Below are 22,204 nucleotides of genomic sequence, written 5' to 3'. Positions count from 1 at the left end.
TCTCGCGAGATGTAGCGTGCCAGTCGCCTGTCCAGAGGGGCGGAGGCCCAGGGGGGTACCACGTGGGGACTGTCGGAGCTGAGCCTCCCGCGGGCGTCCAGTTTGGGTCTAGGTTGGCATTGAAACCGTGGAGATGAGGAAGGAAACCCCGCCCCCTCTAGTGCCCCCGGAGGATCGCGAGTGGAACCTTCCCCCTAATGCACCCGCCTGTATGGAGCGGCAGTTGGAGGCTGCGCGGTACCGGTCGGGTGAGCCGAGATCCCGGGCCTGGGGCTCCCTCACCCCGCCTCGGGGCGACCCTTCCCGAGACTGTTCCTTCTGGCCCGCCCCCGCCCCTCCCGCCACCCTGATCCATTCCTGGCTGAACTCGGTCCCCAACCGTGCCCCGCGATCCGGAGCTCACACCCAGCCTCAGTCCGCGTGGTTTTCTGGGCTGTCGCCATGGAGACGAACCCTTACATTCCTCGCGCGCTGACAGCTTGTACCTCCCTTAGATGGGGCGCTCCTGCTCGGGGCTTCCAGCCTGAGTGGCCGCTGCTGGGCTGGCTCCCTCTGGCTTTTCAAGGACCCTTGTGCCGCCCCCAACGAAGGCTTCTGCTCCGCTGGAGTCCAGACGGAGGCCGGAGTAGCAGACCTCACTTGGGTGGGGGACAGAGGTATCCTAGTGGCTTCTGATTCAGGTGAGTCACTGTCTCCTCAACCCCACGGGTGCAATGAAGGCCAAGGGGGTACAGGTCAGGCTAGGTTCAGTCTTTCATGCCCCACACTCAGTGCATGGGGTAGCTTGAGGGTGTTGGTCCCTCAGGAGAACTCCTGAGTAGGTGGGAATACCTTTTCCAAAATTCTAAATTGCCTGGTGGGAATTTCTAGCAAAACTCATAACAAATTAAGAAATAAGTTGGAACCATTTTTTCTTCCATGTAACCTGTCCCATAACCCGCCCCCCCCCCCCCCCCCCAAATCCAGACCAAGGATAATCTTAATCTTAGAGGTGTTGAAGCCAATCTCTGGTGCCTCTTTCCATATTTTCCCATTTTCTTCTGAAATGTCTCTATTATGCTTTCTTTGTTTTGAATGTCAGACTCAGTAGTGGAGATTTTATTATTAAAAAAAAAGAAAAGATCAGAATTGGCGTGTTGGTAGGCATTACATGAAATTTAAAATTGAGCCTCTAACAGTTGAGCTTGAACACTACATATATTCAAGACAACTTTTGGGGTGTTTTCAGTACTTAACCAGTCACCGTGCAAGCCATTGAGTTATTCAACGTATTTTTAAAGACTCTGCAAGACATTTATTGAAACCGTTCAACAAATACTTACTATAATTGGAAAGCTTTAACCACACTGGACTGTGTGCACATAGACCATTGTGGAGAAGTCATCCTTTTTCCCCCGGGAACGTATTTTCCAGTATTTTCTCACTGGAAGTGGGATCATGGATTTTACCAGCTGGTTCATCTTTTCCTAGAAGCCTTCGCCACCTAACTGTTTGGACTGTTGTTAGGAAAAGAGTAATACCAGCATAAAGGCAAATGGCTTGGAAGTTAGCTAAACTCTCTAATAATATGAACTTTGCTTCTATAGAAATAACTTAATTTTTTAGCTCAGTGACAATGGACTACTTGAATCCTAGAAGTGGATTACTGTGTTGGTATAATTCAAGCTTGTTCCCTTCACCCTCCATCCTATCCCTAACAGGTGCTGTTGAATTGTGGGAGCTGGATGAGAACGAGACGCTCATTGTCAGCAAGTTCTGCAAGTATGAGCACGATGACATAGTGTGTACAGTCAGTGTGCTGCGCTCCGGCACACAAGCTGTCAGCGGTAGCAAAGACTTCTGGTGGGTCCTTGTTCTCAGCACCCCTGTCTCTAAGCCTCCTTTGGATGTCTTCACTGTTTGATCAGCCTTATTATATAACATTTTAGACTCATTATAAGATCCCAGGGACTAATTATGGCATATGCCTAAGGTGTCACTGGAGATTTTGCAACCCACTGAGTATCTGTTTCCTTTTTCTTCTTAGCATCAAGGTCTGGGACCTCACTCAGCAGATGGTACTGAATTCATACCGGGGTGAGTGCCCGCTCTTTTTTTCCAGTCCTGGCCTTAGCCATTTGTATGTATATATGTATGTATTTATATAGAGAGGAACGGGGAGAGAGAGAGAGAAACATTAATGAAGAGAGAGAATCATTGCTCGGCTGCCTCCTGCATGCCCCCTACTGGGGATGAACACGTAACCTAGGCATGTGCCCTTGACCAGAATGGAACCCGGGACCCTTCAGTCCGCAGGCCGATGCTCTACCCACTGTGCCAAACCAGCTAGGGCAGCCGTTTTATTTTTATTTTCTTTTTGGACTCTTGGTTTGAACTTTGCTTGGATGTTAGGGGCAGCAGGTCCTCGCTTTCCTGCCTGACTACTACAGGCAGCTACTCATTCAATTAGAGGAAAGAGAACATTCAGGAAATCTATTCCCTTAAAACTTAGTGTCCAGAACTCCCGTGAGGCATGCGTCCTGCAGTATGAAGATTACTCTTCTAGGATGTTAACTATGAAATCTTTCACTGTCCCTGCTCAGCCCTAATTTCTCTCTCATTGTCTTTGCTAATTAATTTTTCCCAAGCTCTTTTTAGGTTTTATAATTCCATCAACATCTCCTCTTGGGTTTTGTTTCATTCAGAATCTCTCGTGAAATTTATTAAATTGCATCATGAGCCTAGGCCTCCTTCTCCCCGTCCCTCCTGCCCCTTGATAGGGTCTGGCTGCTGGCTAGTAGTGGCTCCAGCTTCTCTCACATTTCTCTCCCCTTCCTGTACAGCTCACTCCGGGCAGGTCACCTGTGTTGCTGCCTCTCCCCACCAGGATTCCGTGTTTCTTTCGTGCGGTGAGGTGAGATACAGCCTCTTCTTCCCTGCCCACTCCCCAGCCGCACTCCAACCCTCGAGGCCAAAGTCTAGTGTGGAGGCCTCCTGGCCCGCGGCTGCTTCTTTGGATTCTGAAGCCCCTTTTCTCTTCCTCGGCTTCTAGGACAGTCGAATTTTACTCTGGGATACGCGCTGTCCCAAGCCAGCATCACAGATGGGTGAGTCTGAGAGCGCGGTGGGAGCGTGGGACTGGGACCCACCCAGGAGAGGCTTTCCTTGGCCAGAGTCAAAGGGAAAGTCGTCAGATGCCAGTTCCTGTGACATAAGTTACACAACCGCTCTCTTTCCCACTGAGGCTCTGCTGACCTCAGCGGAAGGGCTGGTTCCTGGGTGGTGATTCACTTCCCATTTGCTGGATGGGTCAACAAGGGGGCCAGAGTTGAAATCTTCATGCTTTATGCTTGAAACTTGCCTGCGGCTTGTGTAGGAGGGCAGGAGGCTGGTGGGTCAAGGATGAGGACCTGGCTGCCTTCGTGGGGTTTGAGAATCGGAATAAAGAGTTCCTGGGACTTAGACTGCATCACCTGAGAAGCATCTTCTTGGAGCTGGGCTCTGGGTCTCATACGAACCCTCTTCTCTCCTTTGCAGGCTGCAGTGCCTCTGGCTACCTTCCTACCTCACTAGCTTGGCACCCACAGCAGAGCAAAGTCTTTGTCTTGGGTAAGGGAGCACCTCACACTGCGTGTTGACTCTAGGGATGGGGAGGATGAGAGACGGAGTGCCAACTCCATAGTGCACAAGGCTCTGGCTGCTCTGCCTCAGCACACCTGGCACCACATGCATGATGCTGACGGGGGCTAGAGAGGGGGGCCATCCTAAAGTGGTTTTAGTTCAGCTTTGGACAACGGGATTTCCTCCCCCAGTGGCTCTGAGTCCTGATTGTTCTGGCTCTTGCATCCTGGGTATGACTAGAAGTCGTGGGCCACAAAGCACGGGGATCATGATACAGCAGGTCCGTGAATAATGTCACTTCATTCAGCATCGTTTCATAACATTGATGAGATGCCACAGGAACTTAAATCTGGTTTATATCAACGAGCCTATGCAAATTGCTTTCATTCTATGTTGTTTCACTTAGAATTACAATCCATCGGTGATGTTAAGTGAAGACTTACTATGTAGGGAATTTCTTTCTACTGTGCATAGTTGTGCTATCATGGTGACAGGGTTGTGGTTAAACAGATCACTACATCATCCACTAATTTAATTTTCACAACCACCCGATGGCTACTTATTCCTACGTAACGAAAGAGAAAACTGATCCTCAGAGTGGTTAACTTGTCCAGCATCGTGGGACTAGCATTCAAGTCCAGGTCTGGCTGAACCCCAAGCCTGCACTCCTAACCACTGTGCTGCGCTCTCGCTTTTCTGCAGGTGATGAGAACGGCACTGTCTCCCTGGTGGACACCAAGAGCGCAAGCTGTGTCCTCAGCTCAGCTGTGCACTCCCAGTGTGTCACTGGGCTGGCGTTCTCCCCACACAGGTACTGTTCGTTGTCATCAGGGCCTGCCGGGGACACCTGGGCACAGCGAGGGGACTTGCTTATGTCTGCCAAGCATTAGGAAGTTCCTTAAAGCAGACACGGCTCTGCAGAGGTTTCGGAATGTCAGTGGTCTCTTAAGACGGGTCCTTTTTTGGGTTGTGCAGTGTCTGTCTGCAAATGGCTAACATCCAGCTCAGCACCCAACACAGTGAACAGTGCAGGCCTCTGGGACAGTGTGGTTGAGAAGCCCGTGTTTCTGGGTTATTGCTGGAGCTGCAGGGAGGGACTAGATGGAGTGGTTAGTCGCCAGGACGATTGTCCACCCTGGATTTTTTCCATTTCCCTCATCTTTCCTTGGAACTTACAATGTCGACTTGAATGGTAGCCAGACCTTAACCCAGTGTGGGGATCAGGCCCCCTTCTCCGGTCACTTTGGGGGGGGTTCGGAGCTGGCCCATCGGGGTTTGTCTTGGGACCCATGGGCTTCCCTTCCCTCCCTCCTCTAGTGCTCCCCTGCTGGCGTCTGTGAGTGAGGACTGCTCCCTTGCTGTGCTGGACTCGGGCCTGTCTGACGTGTAAGTGCCAGGGGAGCCCTGTGGGCGGGAAGCGGGGAGGGGAGCAACGGGGCAGGTCCTTTTCCTTGTCAGGAAAGTGCATTGTCTCTGTCAAGGGGCCCAGGTGGGGGAAGCGGGCGGAGTGTTGACCCTCTCTCTCCTGGGGCTGCTTCACAGCCAGCTCTGCCCCTGGTAGAGGAATGTGGTGGCGGGCGGCGTTTCTGAGACTGGCATGCCAGCCTCCGAGAAGGCAGCCTGCCCTCTTCCCATAAAGAATCGCTTAGTGAATTGGAGCCTGTTACCAGGTGAAGAGCACCAGGTAGAAGGTCTGTTTGTCTTCCTTCTTGGCCATGACTTGCGGTCTGAGCTTGGCCCATGTCCCTGCTCTTGCTCTAGCCTGTTTCTTCGTCTATGAAAATAAGGTTCAGTGAGGTCCTCTGGGAAGTGTGTGTAATACATCCCAACAGTGTGCCTGCACATGGTGGTTCTCTCCTCCTGTCCCTGCCACGCTCAGACTTTCCTTTCCACTCCTAGGTTCAGAAGCCGAGCCCACAGAGACTTTGTGAGGGATGCTACGTGGTCTCCGCTCAATCCCTCCCTCCTCACCACCGTGGGCTGGGACCACCAGGTCATCCACCACGTGCTGCCCACAGAACCTCTCCCAGCCCCTGGACCTAACAGTGTTGCCAAGTAGACTGGGTTTAAGGCAAAAGCAAATCCCCCAGGAGTAGCCTCACCCTTTGCCCTCTCAGTCTGAGAGACCACACAGGAGCCTTTTCAAATCCAGGTCAGCTGATACCCCAGACCTGGGCAGTCACTAGGCCTGTCTGTCAGCCTGGGGTGGCTAATTCTGGGATCCTGTAGTCATAGGGAAGAAAAACTATCTGGGAAATGGATAGATATGTATGTCTGCGTGTGTGTGTGTGTAGTTTTTTGGTCGGGAGAGGGAAGCCCACCCTCTCCATCCCCTAAAAACGAGTTCATGAGGCTTTTATGCTTCCCATGTAGCTGTGCGTGTGGAATCAGCTGTGTCTAGATGAGATGTGGGCATTCCTGGATTCTAGAAGCAGCTCATATACTACTCAGATGAAGCAGCTTAAATTTTTTTATAGAACTTAATTCACCTTTAACATGGGCAGTGCTTCCATTCACAGAAATCCAGGCCAGCTCAGCTGGAGGAAGAGCCGGGCCACTCACCACAGTTTTGCACAACTTGCCATTAAACCGACTTTGAAGTCCATTTTCTGGCCGAATAAAGTTTGGTGCCTGTCTAGTGCCTCCCCAACTCCCATAGAGTTGTGTATGTGAAAGACAAGGGTTTTTCTATCATAGAGGCCATAGATGGGGATGGGGGAGAGCGTAAGGGCATTTCAGTTAAAAACTGACATATAGACTTGCAGAGAAATGGCTGCCACCTTTCTTACCTGAAAATAACCTGGGGCCTGACCGCTCCTGCCTCTGGGACTTTTCTGTGGACACTGGCTGATGAAATAAAACGTTTAGGCTTTATGGGCCTGTCTTTTCCAACGCGTCTTACGTGCAGTTACACATATTTCACTTCTCGGGGTATCAGTCCTACAGCCCCCAGAGCAGCTGGTTGGAACTTAAGTTAAACGTTTGGTTACTGGGGTTGGTGGACTGGCTGCTGCTGCCAGTTAGAAATCATGGCTCAGTTCCTGAGCGTATTGAAATGAAATATAATCCATCATGTGCTTTTGTACTTGCAAGTTCAGCTTAGCTAAAATCGCACGGAACTGGGGCAGTTTGAAGGAACATGGACACATTTTTATAAGTAAAGATTCCGATCAAGCATGTCCTTTGGGATAAGTATTAGAATTTTAGTTTCAAAGTGAACGTTCCCATTTCTGTAGAAAGAAACCTTTACCTGGGGTTTGGACATAGTACTGACCTCTACTACTTTATTAAAATAGTCTTTTTTTTTAACTGCCTCAATTTTTAAATAATATATAGGAAATGATGTTTCGGGGGTAATATACATTTTCTAATACACATTAAAATAAACATACTAAAATTTTTAAAACCTCATGTACAACCAAAATCATCTTTTACATTAAATGTTGGAAAATACTGCTTTAGTCCAGTTCATTCATTTAAAGGACGTGGTAAGGCTCTTTGATGTTTATACTGGTCTGTAGCCAGCACTCTGAGTTATACCAACCAACCAACTGATTTTGTTCAAGTCATACTTCTCCAATTCTTTCGTAATAACTCATGAAAGGTTTGGTCAAATGCTTTGTTAAAACCAAACCACTTCATGTCTGTGGTCTTGTCTTCATCTAGCAGAGTGTTATAGGGAAGAGGTTGCACTGGTGTAGGGATTTCTTCAGTAAGTCCCCTGTAAGACATTTGTAAATGTCTTCCCATTTCGTGAGATCAGGCGAAGCCCCAGTGAAGAATATTTTTAAGTATCTGGGTGGACGCGTAAAGATGAAAAACAATTGTGTTCTCTGACAAGAACTCATGGAGAAAGATTGAGAACAAATGGCAACATGCCCCACTGATTTTCAACATAACCCATTCAGCTTCTTACTATTCATCTTCTGCTGTGCACCTAGAGGCACAGTTGCCAACTTTGGCACGGTCATCCCTGAATGAAGCAGAGGTCATTTCTGTGCATCCATTGTTGTATCTTGGCATTTTCTTCAGCACTATCAGTCCCTTCTGGAGGTATGAAATGGTTAGGTCTGACTTCCAGCCTTGCCCACTGCAACAGAATAGAAGTCTGAGGACTGACCCTGGTGCAGGTGGATGAGGTTCAGATAGGCAAACGTGGCTCTGTGATGGGTGCAGCATTAATAGCCAGTGCTCCTGGCAGGAGTTTGGGTAGAAGGGCATAAACCGAGTGTGAAATCTAAATGATGTGGACCTGGGCGGGGGGGGGGGGGGGGGGGGGGGGGGGGGGAGGCTCAGAAGAAGAGGGGTAGGCATTCTACAGCAAGGAGGTCTTCAAAGACAGTCGTCAATAAGGCCCCAGAAGCCTGGCAAGATTGAGTCAGGACCCAGATCTTAGGAAACAAGTGAAGTGACCACAGTATGTAGAACAGGAAGAGAAATCAAAGCAGAGACCTAGTAACAAGAATGAAGGCACAGGGGTTAGAAACTGGGCAACAACTCAGAGCAAGGTCACTAGAGTTAGAAGCCACACCAGGGGTCACCTAACCAACAGCACATGTTGCCAAGCCTGCTCCACTGTTGCTCTTAGGAGGCTTAATTATCTCCTGATTTAGGTTAGTAAAGGCCTAAGGAGTGGAGGGTGGGCTGAGTGTGCAGGTGGGACTCCAGTGGCCCGGTTGATGGTGCAGAGCAGGAATTCATCTCGAGGCAACAAAACTCATGTTTTCCCCATTGCACCCATCCAAGAAAGATGAACACACACACACACACACACACACACACACACACTTCTCCAAGAGAGATCACACATACACACACACTTCCCCAAGAGAGAGAGAGAGAAAGACACACTAGTTCTTGGGATGTTCACTAGACTAGAAGCCCTTTACGAGCAGAAACCGTTATATTAGATCACTTGTATTAGATACTCTCGGAGTGCCTAGCAGGGCCTGGCACATGCTCAAGGAATATTTGTTGAGCAGAGACACAGTCTATTAGATGGGCAATCCCACGAGGCTCTCCCAGAGTTTCGGTGAGACTTCCCTGCCCTAAACATTCTATGCCCTTCATTGTTTTTATTCCGTGATATCCAAGCAAACTGCTGATAGAAAAGTTGATCCTCCTGGTTTCTTTATACTGGAAGTGAAGCAGATCCAACTGTTAGTCGTCGTCACTTTTCTGTGGCATTTACTGTGTTGACATCTGGTTAGTACCTTGGTGACATGTGGGTTAGTGGGGAGTGACAGTCTCAACGCATTCTCCCCGTTGGCTCATCTACTGGCTCAAACACTGTGGATACAGACCACCAGGTTTTGTCTTGAGAAATCGAAGCATCTCCCAACATTGGGTCTACTTCACTGCGTGGCTGCCACCAGTGGCTACCGAGCGATGTTCCTGTTCGTACCAATCTCTGCCCTCTCCTGACCAAGATGCTTCATGTCAGCTGATGTGTATCATCAGGTGTGAACTGTTATTCTTCCAACAAAGTGCAGAGTGAGCTACTGTATTATTGTGTCCCCTCCAACCATGTATATCACCTGCCTGATGAGTGTCAGCAGTTGAGTGTGAGAACCCTGCTCCACTAGGTAGCTCTTCTGGCCTCCCCAACAACAGCCACCATTTCCCGAGCCCTTATCTACCCAGCACTGACCTAATGCTTTCCAGACATGACCTCTTTCATGCCTCTAAAACCCTATGGAGTAAGTATGAGCTATCATGTCCATTTTACGAGTGTGGAAGCTGAAGTTCAAAGAGCTAAGTTACTTGCCCAAGATTATAAAACTTCTAATTGGTGACACTGAGATTCAAACTTCGGTCTGCCAGCGTCCCCAGCTGGGACCTTAAAACTTCACATGCACTGCTTCCGAGCAGTAATCTTACAACAATGGAACTACTGCTCCCAGGCAGTGTTTCTCCCTCACACTCAGTCCCTGGGGCTGACTACCAGGAAGAGGGGCTGACAAGCCCTGCCCTCCCCCTGGCCCATGGTGCCAACCCACTCCTTGTCACTGTCTGATGGAGCTTTGCTTTGTTGGCTCTGAGAGCTGGAGAGGGAGGACAGGCATGCTGGGGTCACTGTGACTCTGGGCAGCAGCCCATTCATTCATCACTGTCCCTGTTTTGCGTGTGAGCAGCTGGGCCGTCCAGTGCTATCCCACGGTTGTCCCTGGGAAGCTCCTATAAAGGGGCCTGAGCTCTAGCCTCGCAGCTCCCAGACCGTGGACATGGGGAGACTGCTGCTGTGGGTCGGTGAGTGTGTCACTCATCCAGGAGGTGCCAGGCTTTCTCAGTCTGTCAGCCCTCTGGTGCCAGGAGGCAGCCTGGGCCTCCGGGGGCCTGGATTAGAGAGAGGTGGACGGGACACAGTGAGAGGCCAGAGGGGCTCAGGGAGGAGGGAGGAGGGAGTGGTTGTCAAACCTGGCTGCACATTAAACATTTTTATGTCTGGTTTCCACCTCGGACGAGTGAAATCAGAATCTTGGTAGGGAAGAGCCGGGATGCCACTGCTTTTCCATCGGCAGCAGGCTGAGCAGCCCTGGCCGGGACTTCTGAAAGTCTTGGCTGTCCCCATGCACAGCATGTGTAGCTACGTGGTGTTCACCAGAGTGAGAAGGAGTTAGGTAGGTCTGGCCCCACTGACTCAGCGTAAGACAAGAAAGAAGTAAATGAACAGCTACGGTGCTGGGCCGGTGGCTGGAGGGCGTGCTGGAGTAGTGTGTCACTCGCCCTGGGCTATGAGCTCTGGGCGGGCACTGACTTCCTTTGTTTGCTGCAGGGCTGGCTCTTGCGCTGAGACCCCAGGATGGTAAGGAGACTGAGCCCCCCTCTCCGGAGCCGGGTCGATTCTATGGCTGAGTCGTTCTCTGCGTTGAGTGTCCCCCGCGTCCTGCCCCTGCCCTGGTCCTGTGTCAGGGTCACTGAGCAGCAGAGGATTCTGTCACCTGCTGTTGGTGTCACCGTCTGTGTGCTGGGATCCAGACCCGGAAATCTGCTCTGACCAGGATTTCCCAGGCCATCCTTTTCCTTCTGGGACCTCAGCAGTAGGGGGCGTCCGTGTAGCTTTGGGGTGTATGTCTGTGTGTGTGTGAATGGGGGTGAGGGGTGTGGCAGTGGCCTGGCCTCTCGGGCTGTGTCCACGCTGCTCTGTGGAAGCTGAGCCCACACCTCTCCCTCGGTCTCTGTTGACTAATGTATGCCCTCCCCTGCCAGGCGCTGCCCACAAACTGGTGTGTTATTTCACCGACTGGGCACACAATCGACCCGGCCCTGCCTCGGTCTTGCCCAGTGACCTGGACCCTTTTCTCTGCACCCACCTGATATTTGCCTTCGCCTCAATGAATGACAACCAGATGGTGGCTAAGGACCTCCAGGATGAGGAAATCCTCTACCCGGAGTTCAACAAGCTCAAGGAGAGGTGTGTTCACAATGGATGTGGCGGTCGTACTTTCAGATTTTACGGATGGAAGAGAATTAAGACCCCCTTTTTTTCGGTTAATCCTCACCCAAGGGTATTTTTCCATTGAATATTTTTGAGAGTGGAAGGGAGTGGGGGAGGGGTAGTGAGAGAGAATGAGAAAGATAGATAGAGAGAGAGGGAAACATTGATGTGAGAGAGACACATTGATTAGTGCCTCCCGCAAGGGCCCCAACCGGGGCCAGGCATCGAACCTATAAACCAGGACTCTTCAGTGTATGGGCTGATGCTCTAACCACTGAGCAAGGGCGAGAATGAAGTCTTTTGTTATTTGTCAACGTTCCTCCATTCTTCTGGTCTGAGCCTCCCTCAAGCAGAACTCCAGAACGTCCCTGAGTTGGGACTAATAAACACCCTGAGCTTTTTCTAGCCCCCGCACCCCCTCCTTTGCCTTTCAGTGGCTGTTGCCTCTGCCTGGAATGTCCTTCTTGCCCTTCTCGGCCTGGTTACCCCCAACTCTCCCTTTAAGGCCAGTGGGGAGGATTCCAGGCCTTTATCCTGTTAAAGTGCTTCATCCCAAATGCTTCACAAACACCTGCATTTTAATTGCCTGCAACCCCCAAGTTGTGAACTCCTAAGGGGCTCCCTGGAGGGGGATGCCTGTGGGTGGATTATGCCCCTCTCTTCTACTTTGTTCCCCTTTCCTGTGCTCTGCTCTGCTCCTTCCCTCCTCCTGCCCTTTCACTTTCCCTCCCTCCCACCCCTACTTCCCATTGTTCCGCCAATGAATGCAGCTGCCCACTGACCTCCCCGCATCATAGGAACCCGGAGCTGAAAACCCTACTGTCCATCGGCGGCTGGAACTTTGGCACATCCAGGTGAAACTTTGCCGTCCCCATCTTCTCTCTGGGCGGGGGGCGATGGCAGGTGGGAGGGTGGAGCAGGCCGGTAGGAGCGAGGGCAGGTGGGGAAGCCAGAGGAGCTAATGCAGACGCTTGCCCCAGGTCCTAATCTGGCCCTGGAATCAAGGGCCCCCTGAGCTCTCCACCTGAGTGAGAGACTCAGGGAAGTTCTCACAGGTGATGGGAAAGGGGTGCAAAATGGGGCCCTCACAATTGTCCCCCCAACCCTTCATAAGAGGCAGGGGTTTGCCTTAGACAGGGAAGGAGTCTTGTTTAGCGCAAGAGGAAGAAACCCCAACCCTCATAGGGCCTGAGTTTGCTCACTTTATATATGGATATTTACAAATACCCACCTCAAAGGGTTGGTCGGGGTATGGGGGTGTGGGAAGGAAGTAGTGTAAGTGAAATGCCACACGTAGGGCCTTGGTGCATGGTGGCAGCTCTGCGAGCCCCTCACCCTCCACGAGGCAGCGTGCAGAGGAAAAACTGCCTTCGTGTTCCCTGAAGGAGCATTTCCCCAATGTCATGGCTGAGGCCAGGGGTAGAGGCCTCCCTGCCTCCTCGCCTGGGAGGAAGGAACCACAGGAGAGGCGACCTGGCCGCCTGGGAGTGCCAGGATGCACCTGTGAGGACAGTGGAGGGAGGACTTGGGAAGTTGGGTGAGAACTGGCTCCGCCCACGCAGGCCTCGCTTTTCCCTCAGTGGCCACGCCCCTCCCTCTGTGGCCAGGTTCTGAGCATTGGCCATTGCAGATGCTGGACCAGGAGCGTACACACAAGAGGCCACAGAGTGGTTGTTTGCTTTCCACATTTGCAGAAAAGAGAGCAGGAGTGGGAGGTAAAAGGAACCTGCCCTATTTCATGCAGGTGTCCCTCAGTGATCAGCCTCTAGGAGGTGGCCTGCCTCACCCTGAATCTGGCTGTGTCAATCAATGCACACAGAACTAGCCCAGAATTGCTTAAAGTTCAACTCCCATAAATTGAAAGTTTTCCAACAACGGAGAAAAAAATAGAAAATCATCAAACACCCAATGAACAAAAGAGCCAAGGGGCCAGAACCCCTATCAGAGCCTGGGCCTCTGGCACCATGTTTTGCAGCCCAGGCCCCGGTCAGCTCCGAGGTCTCTGTGGAAATGCTGGCCCTTGGCTGGTCCCTCCCTTACTCGGGTCAGGGAGAGGATGTCCTCGCTAGGACAGGTGGTGGGGATTGTAGTTCCCCAGGAGGGCACGGCAGGGGCAGAGTGCCTGGCCTGTGGGCACCGTGTTTTCTGCAGCCGTTGATACTGTGAGCCTGCTTTCCACCCCAGGCCGGCGCTGGTTCTGTGTCTGCCTGAATCCCCATTCCTGGGTACTCAGCCCTGGTGCTGGGAAGGAATTTGAAGACGGTTTGAGATGTTCAAAGACCTGCCTTCCTCTCCTCCAGCCACATCCCTGTGCCCTTCATGGGGACAGGGACCAAGGGACCTTACAGGAAGTCATGGCTCTACAGAGAGAGCTCCTTGCCACCCGCCCCTCCCCGTCTCCCCGCAGGTTCACCACTATGCTGTCCACATCCGCCACCCGGGAAAAGTTCATCAGTTCGGCCATATCCCTCCTGAGGACGCACAACTTTGATGGTCTGGACCTCTGCTTCTTGTACCCTGGGCTGAGAGGCAGCCCCATGTGTGACCGGTGGAATTTCCTCTTCCTAATTCAAGTAAGGCCAGGCCGGCAGCTCCGGAATCTGGAAACCATTCTACTTTGATCATAGGTGGGCTCGTGGCATAGGAGGAGCAGGAGGCCAGGGGCACGGGCAGGAGAGCCGTCAGGGAATGTTCCTTTCCTGCCACCACCCTAGAGGTGTGGGACCAAAGAGCTGCGGGGCAGGTGTCCTGCGGTGGCTCGTGCTCTGTCATATCCAGCGCTTGCCCCAGGTCTCCCGCCCAGGTGACGCCTTCTCCGGGCAGCGTCCTGGACTCTTGCAGGCAGACAGTCCGACCCCTTGCTCCGGAGCCTGCCTGCCACCCTCTATGCAATCACTTATCTCTAAAGGCCCTGTGGACAGGGCCTGCGGCCGACTCACCTTTATGCTTCCAGAGCCTGGTCAAGGCTCCGTCTATAAAGGCATCCTGGGTGGTGTCCTCTCTCCCTGACTGTTTGCCTGGTTCTCTGCGTCTCCCTCTCTCACGTCCCAGGAGCTGCAGCTGGCCTTCCAGAAGGAGGCCCAGCTCACCATGTGTCCAAGGCTGCTGCTCTCGGCTGCCGTCTCTGGGGACCTGCAAATCATCCAAACGGCTTACGATGTGCCCCATCTAGGAAGGCGAGTGGGGGCTGCCTCGGGGGGCAGGGCATTGAAGGGCAGGAGGCATCTCGCGCTCACACCCCCAGGCCCAGGTGGGGGCAAGGATCGGCTCCATTAGCCCTCGCTCTCTTTAGGCGTCAGAGTGAGGTGATGTGGTACCAGCCCCCCACATTGTCGTGGGGAGCGTCTCTGTGTAGCCCCCTGCTAGGTCTCACAGGAGAGAGTCCCATGAGCCCGGCCTCTGCTGCCCTGGAGGACAGCTGTGGACACTGGTCATTTGGCAGAGGGCTGGCATTGAGAGGCCGCTGAGTACCAACCACTGACACAGAACCAAGACTGGGCAGGCCCTGTCGGGCCCAGTTTGCAGAGCAGGTTCCACAGCCAGACAAAGAATAGCTCGTAACTCCTTCTGAACGGGCCAGCTCTGGACTAATTCGCTCAGATTTCAAGAATCGAGCTTTTACAGAAGGGAAACTGAGGCAGATGCAGAACAAAGAGAAGCTGGGGTGCTTCTGTGAGTGGTTACACCAGGGAGTGTGGTTTCAGTGTGAGCAGAAGGGTGGGAGACCCAGGGGGCACGGAGTTTGTGAGTCTTACAGCCAGGCAGGGCTGAGGGGGTCCTGCCTTCACCAGCTGGGTGACCTTAGGCGAACTGGTTAACCCACCCAGTTCGTTTCAGTTTCTCCAGCTTACAGTCGGGGACAGTCACGGTCCTGGGAGTATTGGCCGGATTGAAATGAAATGAGATAAACCATGTAAACCCTTACACCAGCAACCTGGTAAGGGCTCAATTACACTTGGCCACTAGGACAGCTTTCTGGACGCGGTGGGTTTCAACGTCCCTTGAATTGCAGACGGGCAGAGCGCTCTCACTGCTGCGGGACAGCACTGCTTTACTCACGTCGGTTTCTGCAGACCTGTTAGTACGTGTGTCAGGCCCGACTGCCTTTATTTTCTTGTCTGAGTCCTGCCTGTTTCCATGGATACGCTCAGGACGGCATAGGTCCCCAGGCACAGTGGTCCCTACCTAGTAGTTTGTTCTAGTGGCAGTATCTTAAGTGGATGGCCCAGTATGGGCAGGCCCATCAGGCAGAAATAGCAGGGAAGCTTGGGTGGCCAATGCACAGCTAGTTAGCTAGTTAGCTAGTTAGCTAGCTAGTTAGCTAGTTAGCGCAGTGATGATCTGACTTAAACAGCTAGCTAGCCCAAACCGTATACACATTTCCTTCTGCTGCCCTGTACAGGCTCCTGGATTTCATCAACGTCTTGACTTTCGACATACATGGGAGCTGGGAAGAGTTCACAGGGCACAACAGCCCCCTGTTCTCTCAGCAAGGAGACCCTGGATCTGTGGTAAGAGAAGGGAAGGTCTCAGAGGCAACCAGACCTCTGCCCCAGAGCCCAGGCCATAGTAACAGGAGGGTTTGTGATTTCCTACGTGCAGGCGTATGCCATGGATTACTGGCGGAAGCTGGGGGCCCCCTCCGAGAAGCTCCTCATGGGGTTCCCCACCTATGGGCGGACATTTCACCTCCTCAAGGACTCTGAGCATTGGTTGCAGGCAGCAGCTGTGGGACCTGCATCTCCAGGGAAGTACACCAGGCAGCCTGGCTTCTTGGCTTACTATGAGGTGACAGGATAGGGACCTCTGTCTATTCGTTAAGGCTCCCCCACCTGCAGTGTGGGCAAGAGTAAGGTCAAGGGGCAAAGGAAGAGTGAGGACTATGGACAGGATGGAGAGGTAGTTTACTGGGGCAAGGGAAAGCCTCTCTCTGGGATCGTTTCTTTTTCTTCAGGGAAGTTATCTGAGTCCTTTGTAAGGGATGAGGGGCTAGGTGGAATCTGAATAAAGGGAAACAGATATTTCACTCTTAAAAAGAATCTTAAATGTCATACACGCCAATCCTGACTTACTGTACGGCCTAAATATAATTAATATTTGCTGTATGTGTAAAATTTCAAACATTTGCAAAGTAAAAGAATAGTGTGACCTCCTCTCTCTGCCGCCATTACCACATACCACTCCCCCCTCCCCCTGTTTCATTGATTAACCTCTCCTGGCCAATCTTGTTTCATCTCTGCTCCCTGACTCCCTCCCCACTACGAGATTATTTTGAAGCAATTCCAAAAATATCCTCTACTACAGATTCTTCATTCTCTACCCCAGTTCCACTTCTTTAATCCCAGTCTCAGCAAAGCTTGCTGTTTTGTGGAGGAAAGACACAAAGACCCAAGGGAATGTAAAACACAAGAGAAGATAATGAGAGGCACAGAGTGTGTGGCTGTAGGATCAGGAAGGGTCTTATGGAGCAGGTAGAGCCTTGATGGGCAGAATGACAGGGTGGGAAGGACCTCCCAGGCAGAGGACAGGACAGCAGGTACAAGGGTGCCAGAAGGAGACTTATAGCTTTGCCTTAAGTAGTAGGGGCGGGGCCAGTGTCTCTCCAATCTTTGCTCTGGGCTGACCTGCTGGAATGTTTTCCTGCGAATCCAATGAAGCCGAGTGATGAATGGTAGCATAGTGAAATAATGTTCTTGAAGGGCATTATGGGTCAAAGAGCTCTTGATAGAACTTTCAAAGAACAACAACAACAAAAAAGACGTAGACATTAACTTCTGCAGCCCAGCTTGAACACTTCTGCTTGCTGGAAACCCAGCTGACACACAGATGCTGGATCGATTGCAACAACCGATTTCTCTTTGCCTTTGAGAACTTTAAACTCATCAGAGGTTCAAAGGCTAGTTTGATAACTATCTGGTTGGGGTACTTTATGCCCATTTCTAATGAACAGAGGAGAGACTTGTTCATGAAAACTCTTTAGAAACATACAGGTTTGGTCAAGGGTCAGGTGTGCTACTGTTGGTACGTTGGTGCTGACATTATCCACCAAACCCAGGTCGGGTTTCTTAAGGAAGTCATCCACCTTGGTTCTCTTTCTATCGTTCCCATCATGGACACTAGAGGAAGGCATGTGTAATAGCAGGAACTTACTCAGAATAGATGGGAGGTCCTTCGTGAATGGCTTCCCCACACCCTCTTGGGTCCACCTTCTTCTCACCCCCTGGTGAGGAATTCTTTATTCCTGGGCAAGGAACAGTGTGTCTGCTGGTGCTTCTCTCCATGGCCCTTCACAGAACTAACCTGCGACCCCCCTGGCAGATTTGCTCCTTTCTCCAGGGAGCGAAGAAGTGCTGGATTGAACATCAGCGTGTCCCTTATGCCTACAAGGGGGAGGAGTGGGTCGGCTATGATGACGCCATCAGCTTCAGACACAAGGTGAGGCCTTGGTTCTTTCTTGATCCAGCATATAGTTTCCCTCTGGCTGCCACGAGGCCCTTGTCTGTGCTGTGTGTGTGTGTGTGCGCGCGCGCGCGCGCGTGTGCGCGCGCACGCGCGCGCACTGGGTGGAGGATAAAAATGTGAGGGTAACGATGTTGGGTGAGTTTTAGACATATCTGATCTAAATGGGGTTTCCTAATTCCATCTAACCCAACCCTCTTATTTTGAAGAGAAGAAATCTCAGTTTTTCAAGATCCCATAGCTAATAAGTGGCAGAGGCTAGGTTCAAATACAGGTTATCCTCCTACCCATCCTGCTGTATTGCCTCCTGGGAGTCCTTCTGTTTTTTGCCATTGTGCTCAATCTGGAGGGCGGCCAGTATAGCAGGTTGACTGACTACTCCTTTGCAGGCATCGTTCATAAAGAAAAAGCACTATGGGGGGGCCATGGTATGGACATTGGACCTGGATGATGTCAGGGGCACTTTCTGTCATACTGGCCCTTTCCCCCTGGTCTCTGTGTTAAAGAACCTCCTGTTGCAGGCTGGTGAGTAGCTATGACCTGGAAGCTGGGGTTGGAGGTTGTATAAGCAGGCACTGGGTGGGTCCCTTCTGTTAGATCTAAAGGCTTTGGTGAGGCAACATGACCTTGAGAAAAGAGGATGAGCTTTGATTATTCTCGGGCCAATCTGTTTTCTAATCTTGGTTCGGATGTGTGCTCCCTTTGACCATTCTGAGCTCGGTTTCTGTATATCTGTAAGATAGGAATCCTCCTCCTGACATTATTATAAGAACTGGTGAGATATGGAATGAAATCCGTGCTGGCTCATAGTTAGTACTCAGTATATGTTAGTTTATTTCTCTATTTGTTTTTACCTCCTGCTTTCATGGCCAAGGGCCAAAAAGGAAATTAGATTTCTTTGGCTGCCTCTTTGATTGTAGAGCCTTCCCTGGCAGTTAGGAGATGGCCTCACATGCTAGAGCTGATGGTTGATAGTCCTCATTTTATGGATAAGGAGCTTAGGGCTCAAAAAGGTACCACAGCTATTCAGGGGTGCAGATAGGACTCCAACCTGAGTCTTTATGATATACTGTCCAGAGCAACTTTCTTTCTTTTTTTAAAAGTAGTTTTTTATTGATTTTTAGAGAGAGAGGAAGGGATAGGGATAGAGAAATGGAAACATCGATGAGAGAGAAACATCATCCATCGGCTGCCTCCCGCACACCCCCTACTGGGGATCGAGCCCACAACCTGGGCATGTGCCCTGACCAGGAATCGAACCAGCGACCTCTTGGTTCATGGGTCAATGTGCAACCACTGAGCAACACCAGCCAGGCTAGAGCAGCTTTCATAACCTCAACGCTGCTCCTGGTGCCTCCTACATTGGGGGACACAGGAGATTTATCCTTGAGGACTCAACAAGTAAAAAACTAGGCCATGGGGGCAAGGTCTTGCTGAAGGTGCCACTAGAGAGGTCAGAGTAAGAGCTCAAGGATAGAGAACTGGCAGGCTCCTTCTTGGGGTCATTCACCAGGAATCTAACAATCCCCTGAGTGCCCATGGGCATCTGGGATCCTGTGAACATGATGGGGTGGGGGAGCAGGGCTTCCATGTGGTGGGATTTTATCTGTGTCCTCAAGTACGTGCATGGTGGGATCCTCCAATTTTGGATTTGGGGAGCAGGTACTTCCACCCTGGAGTGATGCTAGCCCTGCTAGTAGTTATGGGATGGGAAGGAAGGGGTAGGAGTCTCATCTTTTTCTGATGATTTTCTGTAGAGACCAGTTCAACTCTTTCACCAAAATTTTGGCCCTCATCTGCTATGAATTCTTCAAGCACTGGTGCTGGAGGGCTGACTGTGACCAAGGCACTGCCCACTGTTTCGGGGATTTTGCTCTCAGGAGGAGAGAGTGTGGCCTCTGAGACCCAGAGAAAGACTGAAAATATGACCACAATCCCCAGAGGTGGGATTGTGACCCCTACAAGGGGAGCTGCATCCTTTGTAAAGCACACTGTAGTTCTACAAGGGAAGACTGAGACCCCTGGGGAAAAGACCATGACCCCTGTGACCCCTGAACAGATGACTATGACCTCTGGGCACCTTGAGACTGAGACCTCTGGAGTGAAGAACATGGTCCGTAGAAGGAAGGCTGTGGCACCTGCAAAGATGATTATCCCTTCGGGAAAGATGACAGTCACCCCCGATGGGAAGACTAAGACTCTAAGAGGAGAGCATTTGACATCGGAGGTGGACACAGACCCCTGACAGGTTACTTTGCTCTTTAGATAGAAGCTGCCCTCTGACCTGTCATCCAGCTCCCAGGACACTCCTTTGGCCTTGGCGACCCCTGTGTTCCCATTGATGGAAACCATTCTGTCAACCGATGATCCTTTCAACCAGTCCTCTCTGTCTAACGATAGGAAACTCTGCTGTGGATCAAGGAGCCTCCACTCTGTTGGTGGCAGACGCTGGGGAAAGCCCGTGTCTTTTCTTCCAGGTCGCCTGGCAGAAGCCTCCTGTGCCTAACCCTTTATAAACCATTCATGGGGCAAAGCAGGTCCCAAAGGCACAGTGAGCTAATCTCTTCTCTGTTTAATAAACTGGAAGCAAAGAATCCATCCGAGTTCTTTGACGTAATTTCTTTCTTCCTTCCTTTCTTTTTTTCTCTTTCTTTCTTTCTTTCTTTCTTTCTTTCTTTCTTTCTTTCTTTCTTTCTTTCTTCCTTTTTTCTTTATTTCTTTCCTCCTTCCTTTCTCTCTCTCTCTCTCTCTCTCTCTCTCTCTCTCTCTCTCTCGTTTTCTTAATTGACTTTATTGGGGTGACATTGGTTAGTAAAATCATACAGGCTTCAGAGGTACAATTATATAATACATCATCTGTATATTGTATTGTGTGTTCACCATCCAAATCTGAAGTTACTTTCTTTTTTTTAATCCTCACCTGAGGATATTTTTTTTCATTGATTTTTAGAGAGAGTGGAAGAGAGAGGGAAAGACAGAGAGAAATATTGATGTGAGAGAAGCACATCAATTCGTTGCCTCCTGCAAGTGCCCTGACCAGGGCCCGGACCAGGAGGAGCCTGCAACTGAGGTACACACCCTTGACAGGAATCAAACCTAGGACCCTTCAGTCCTTAGGCTGGTGCTCTATCCACTGAGCCAAACTGGCTAGGGCTGAAGTCACTTTCTTGAAATGACCTGTATGACCCAGTTTCACCTTCTCCTTTTCAAGGTCACTTTCCCCTATGGCCATTTTTGGAAGGTGGGGGTTGTGTCTGGCCCACACTGACGTTTTCCACTGTGGATTATGCGCTTCTCTCTCTCCCTTGAATAACCTCTCACTTCACTTTGGTCAGAACCAGAATCTCTTCTAGAGAAGTTTCCTATAACCCTCAAGGGAGGCTGGGAGAAGGAGAAGGGGGGAGTTGAATCTTCCAATTATATTCCCTGCTTGGTAAAATCTTAGTTGTCTCTAAAAATATATCTCACCCATTCTTTTCCATGAGGAGCAGTTGAGAGGAAGGCAAAACACTGCATTTTGGGGTGTTAACTGTATGCTTCTCCTAGGTCGCCCCCATAAACACCAATCCTCACTACACATTGCCATCAACCTATGGGGTGTTTTCCTGGGCATGAAGGCCCCTCATACGTTAGTATAGACACAGGACCACTTTCTAGTCCTCCCCTCTAGAAGATGATGATGCTGAGGGTGGGTGTCATACTTATCACCAATGTTACCACTTCTTTTGAAAATGCAGTCTCCAAGTCTTAAAATGAGTCTCAAATTAGAATTCTAGTAACGACTTACCAAATAGGCTAGAGAGGGAAAGGCTAGAATGAGCCCCATGGTGTTGGAATCAGAGGTATCAGTATGAAGTCATGATTCTAAAAGTGTATACAGATAGGTCAGTAGAAAAATTGATATAGAAATACAGTGTGTGTATACATAATTATATTCCTAGCTTGGACCACTGAGAGGGCCTGGAAGCAATGACATTTCAGAAGCAATAAGCTCATCTAATGCTCAGATCTTGACTTCTAAATTTTGTTTCTCAATAAAAGGAACTGGGGATCCTTGCAAAGATAGCTGATTCTTGGGCTGGGGCAGGGAAGGCACAAGAAAAGACTAGAATATCTTACGTTTCCATAAAGTAAGGAAGTACTCAAAAATCAATGAGGCCATGTCAGAGGGATACAAGAGCCACCCTGAAAGAGTTCCAAATGGCCCAAATTGGGACAATTTGCACAACAAAATAATAATAGACTTTAACCCATAGAATAAAGTAAATGTCATGAGTTCATACGCTATTGATGAATAACTGAATTTAAAAATGGAGAAGAAGGGACAGCTGCTCCTTAAAATAGAATTTCAGTTAATAAATGTTGAAAAAAGAGTCTAGGGTGTGATAAGCATAACCAATGGACATAAGACACTGGAGGGTAGGGGAGGCTGGGGGAATGTCAAGGGAGAGGGGAAAAAAAGGAGACATATGTAATACTCTTTGTAATACTTTAAGCAATAAAACAAAATTTAAAAAAAAAAGAGTCTAGGGTGTGACAAGAGACACAGATGTGGGATGGGAGTCTTAGGAACCTCCGGCAAGGTGACGATTTGACTGGTTGACATGGGAGAGGGGCAGGGCGCAGGCTCCGAGGGCATGACTAATGAACAGGTACGGTTGTCTACACCCAGGAAAGTGAGCTGAGGAGAAAATGTTATGAGCTTTC

At 50.4% G+C, this 22,204-nt stretch overlaps 2 protein-coding genes across 2 annotated transcripts; both read left to right on the top strand.

Annotated features, from left to right (window-relative positions):
• The first annotated feature begins 28 nt into the window (after positions 1-28).
• Positions 29-6,474, top strand: WDR77 (WD repeat domain 77). The gene is made up of 10 exons (XM_070396582.1): positions 29-248; positions 495-680; positions 1,701-1,842; positions 2,027-2,076; positions 2,823-2,893; positions 3,032-3,086; positions 3,517-3,588; positions 4,303-4,411; positions 4,918-4,986; positions 5,500-6,474. Exons 1-10 carry the CDS (start codon positions 134-136, stop codon positions 5,657-5,659), a joined length of 1,029 nt encoding a protein of 342 aa, XP_070252683.1. The 5' UTR covers positions 29-133; the 3' UTR covers positions 5,660-6,474.
• A 3,350-nt stretch (positions 6,475-9,824) lies between these two features.
• Positions 9,825-19,913, top strand: OVGP1 (oviductal glycoprotein 1). Its single transcript, XM_070396197.1, has 11 exons — positions 9,825-9,849; positions 10,376-10,405; positions 10,810-11,014; positions 11,836-11,892; positions 13,446-13,611; positions 14,090-14,214; positions 15,441-15,549; positions 15,641-15,826; positions 17,357-17,473; positions 17,887-18,022; positions 19,255-19,913. The coding sequence occupies exons 1-11, from the start codon at positions 9,825-9,827 to the stop codon at positions 19,740-19,742; spliced, it is 1,644 nt and encodes a 547-aa protein (XP_070252298.1). The 3' UTR covers positions 19,743-19,913.
• Positions 19,914-22,204: the final 2,291 nt, after the last annotated feature.

The sequence above is a fragment of the Myotis yumanensis genome, unplaced genomic scaffold, assembly GCF_028538775.1.
Source record: "Myotis yumanensis isolate MYYU_CA2020_CCGP unplaced genomic scaffold, mMyoYum1.0.hap1 SCAF_17, whole genome shotgun sequence".
In the NCBI taxonomy this organism is placed as follows: Eukaryota; Metazoa; Chordata; class Mammalia; order Chiroptera; family Vespertilionidae; genus Myotis; species Myotis yumanensis.
Note: the sequence above shows the minus strand (reverse complement) of the source record. Positions and strands in the feature narration are given on the sequence as shown.

Excerpts from the sequence above, each read along its gene's own strand:
- WDR77 (XM_070396582.1), top strand. The coding sequence starts at position 134 with ATGAGGAAGGAAACCCCGCCCCCTCTAGTGCCCCCGGAGGATCGCGAG. Across the intron at positions 3,087-3,516 it reads CAAGCCAGCATCACAGATGG|GCTGCAGTGCCTCTGGCTAC; the intron begins GTGAGTCTGAGA and ends TCTCCTTTGCAG. Across the intron at positions 4,412-4,917 it reads CTGGCGTTCTCCCCACACAG|TGCTCCCCTGCTGGCGTCTG; the intron begins GTACTGTTCGTT and ends TCCCTCCTCTAG.
- OVGP1 (XM_070396197.1), top strand. The coding sequence starts at position 9,825 with ATGGGGAGACTGCTGCTGTGGGTCG. Across the intron at positions 13,612-14,089 it reads ATTTCCTCTTCCTAATTCAA|GAGCTGCAGCTGGCCTTCCA; the intron begins GTAAGGCCAGGC and ends CTCACGTCCCAG. Across the intron at positions 18,023-19,254 it reads GAACCTCCTGTTGCAGGCTG|AGACCAGTTCAACTCTTTCA; the intron begins GTGAGTAGCTAT and ends GATTTTCTGTAG.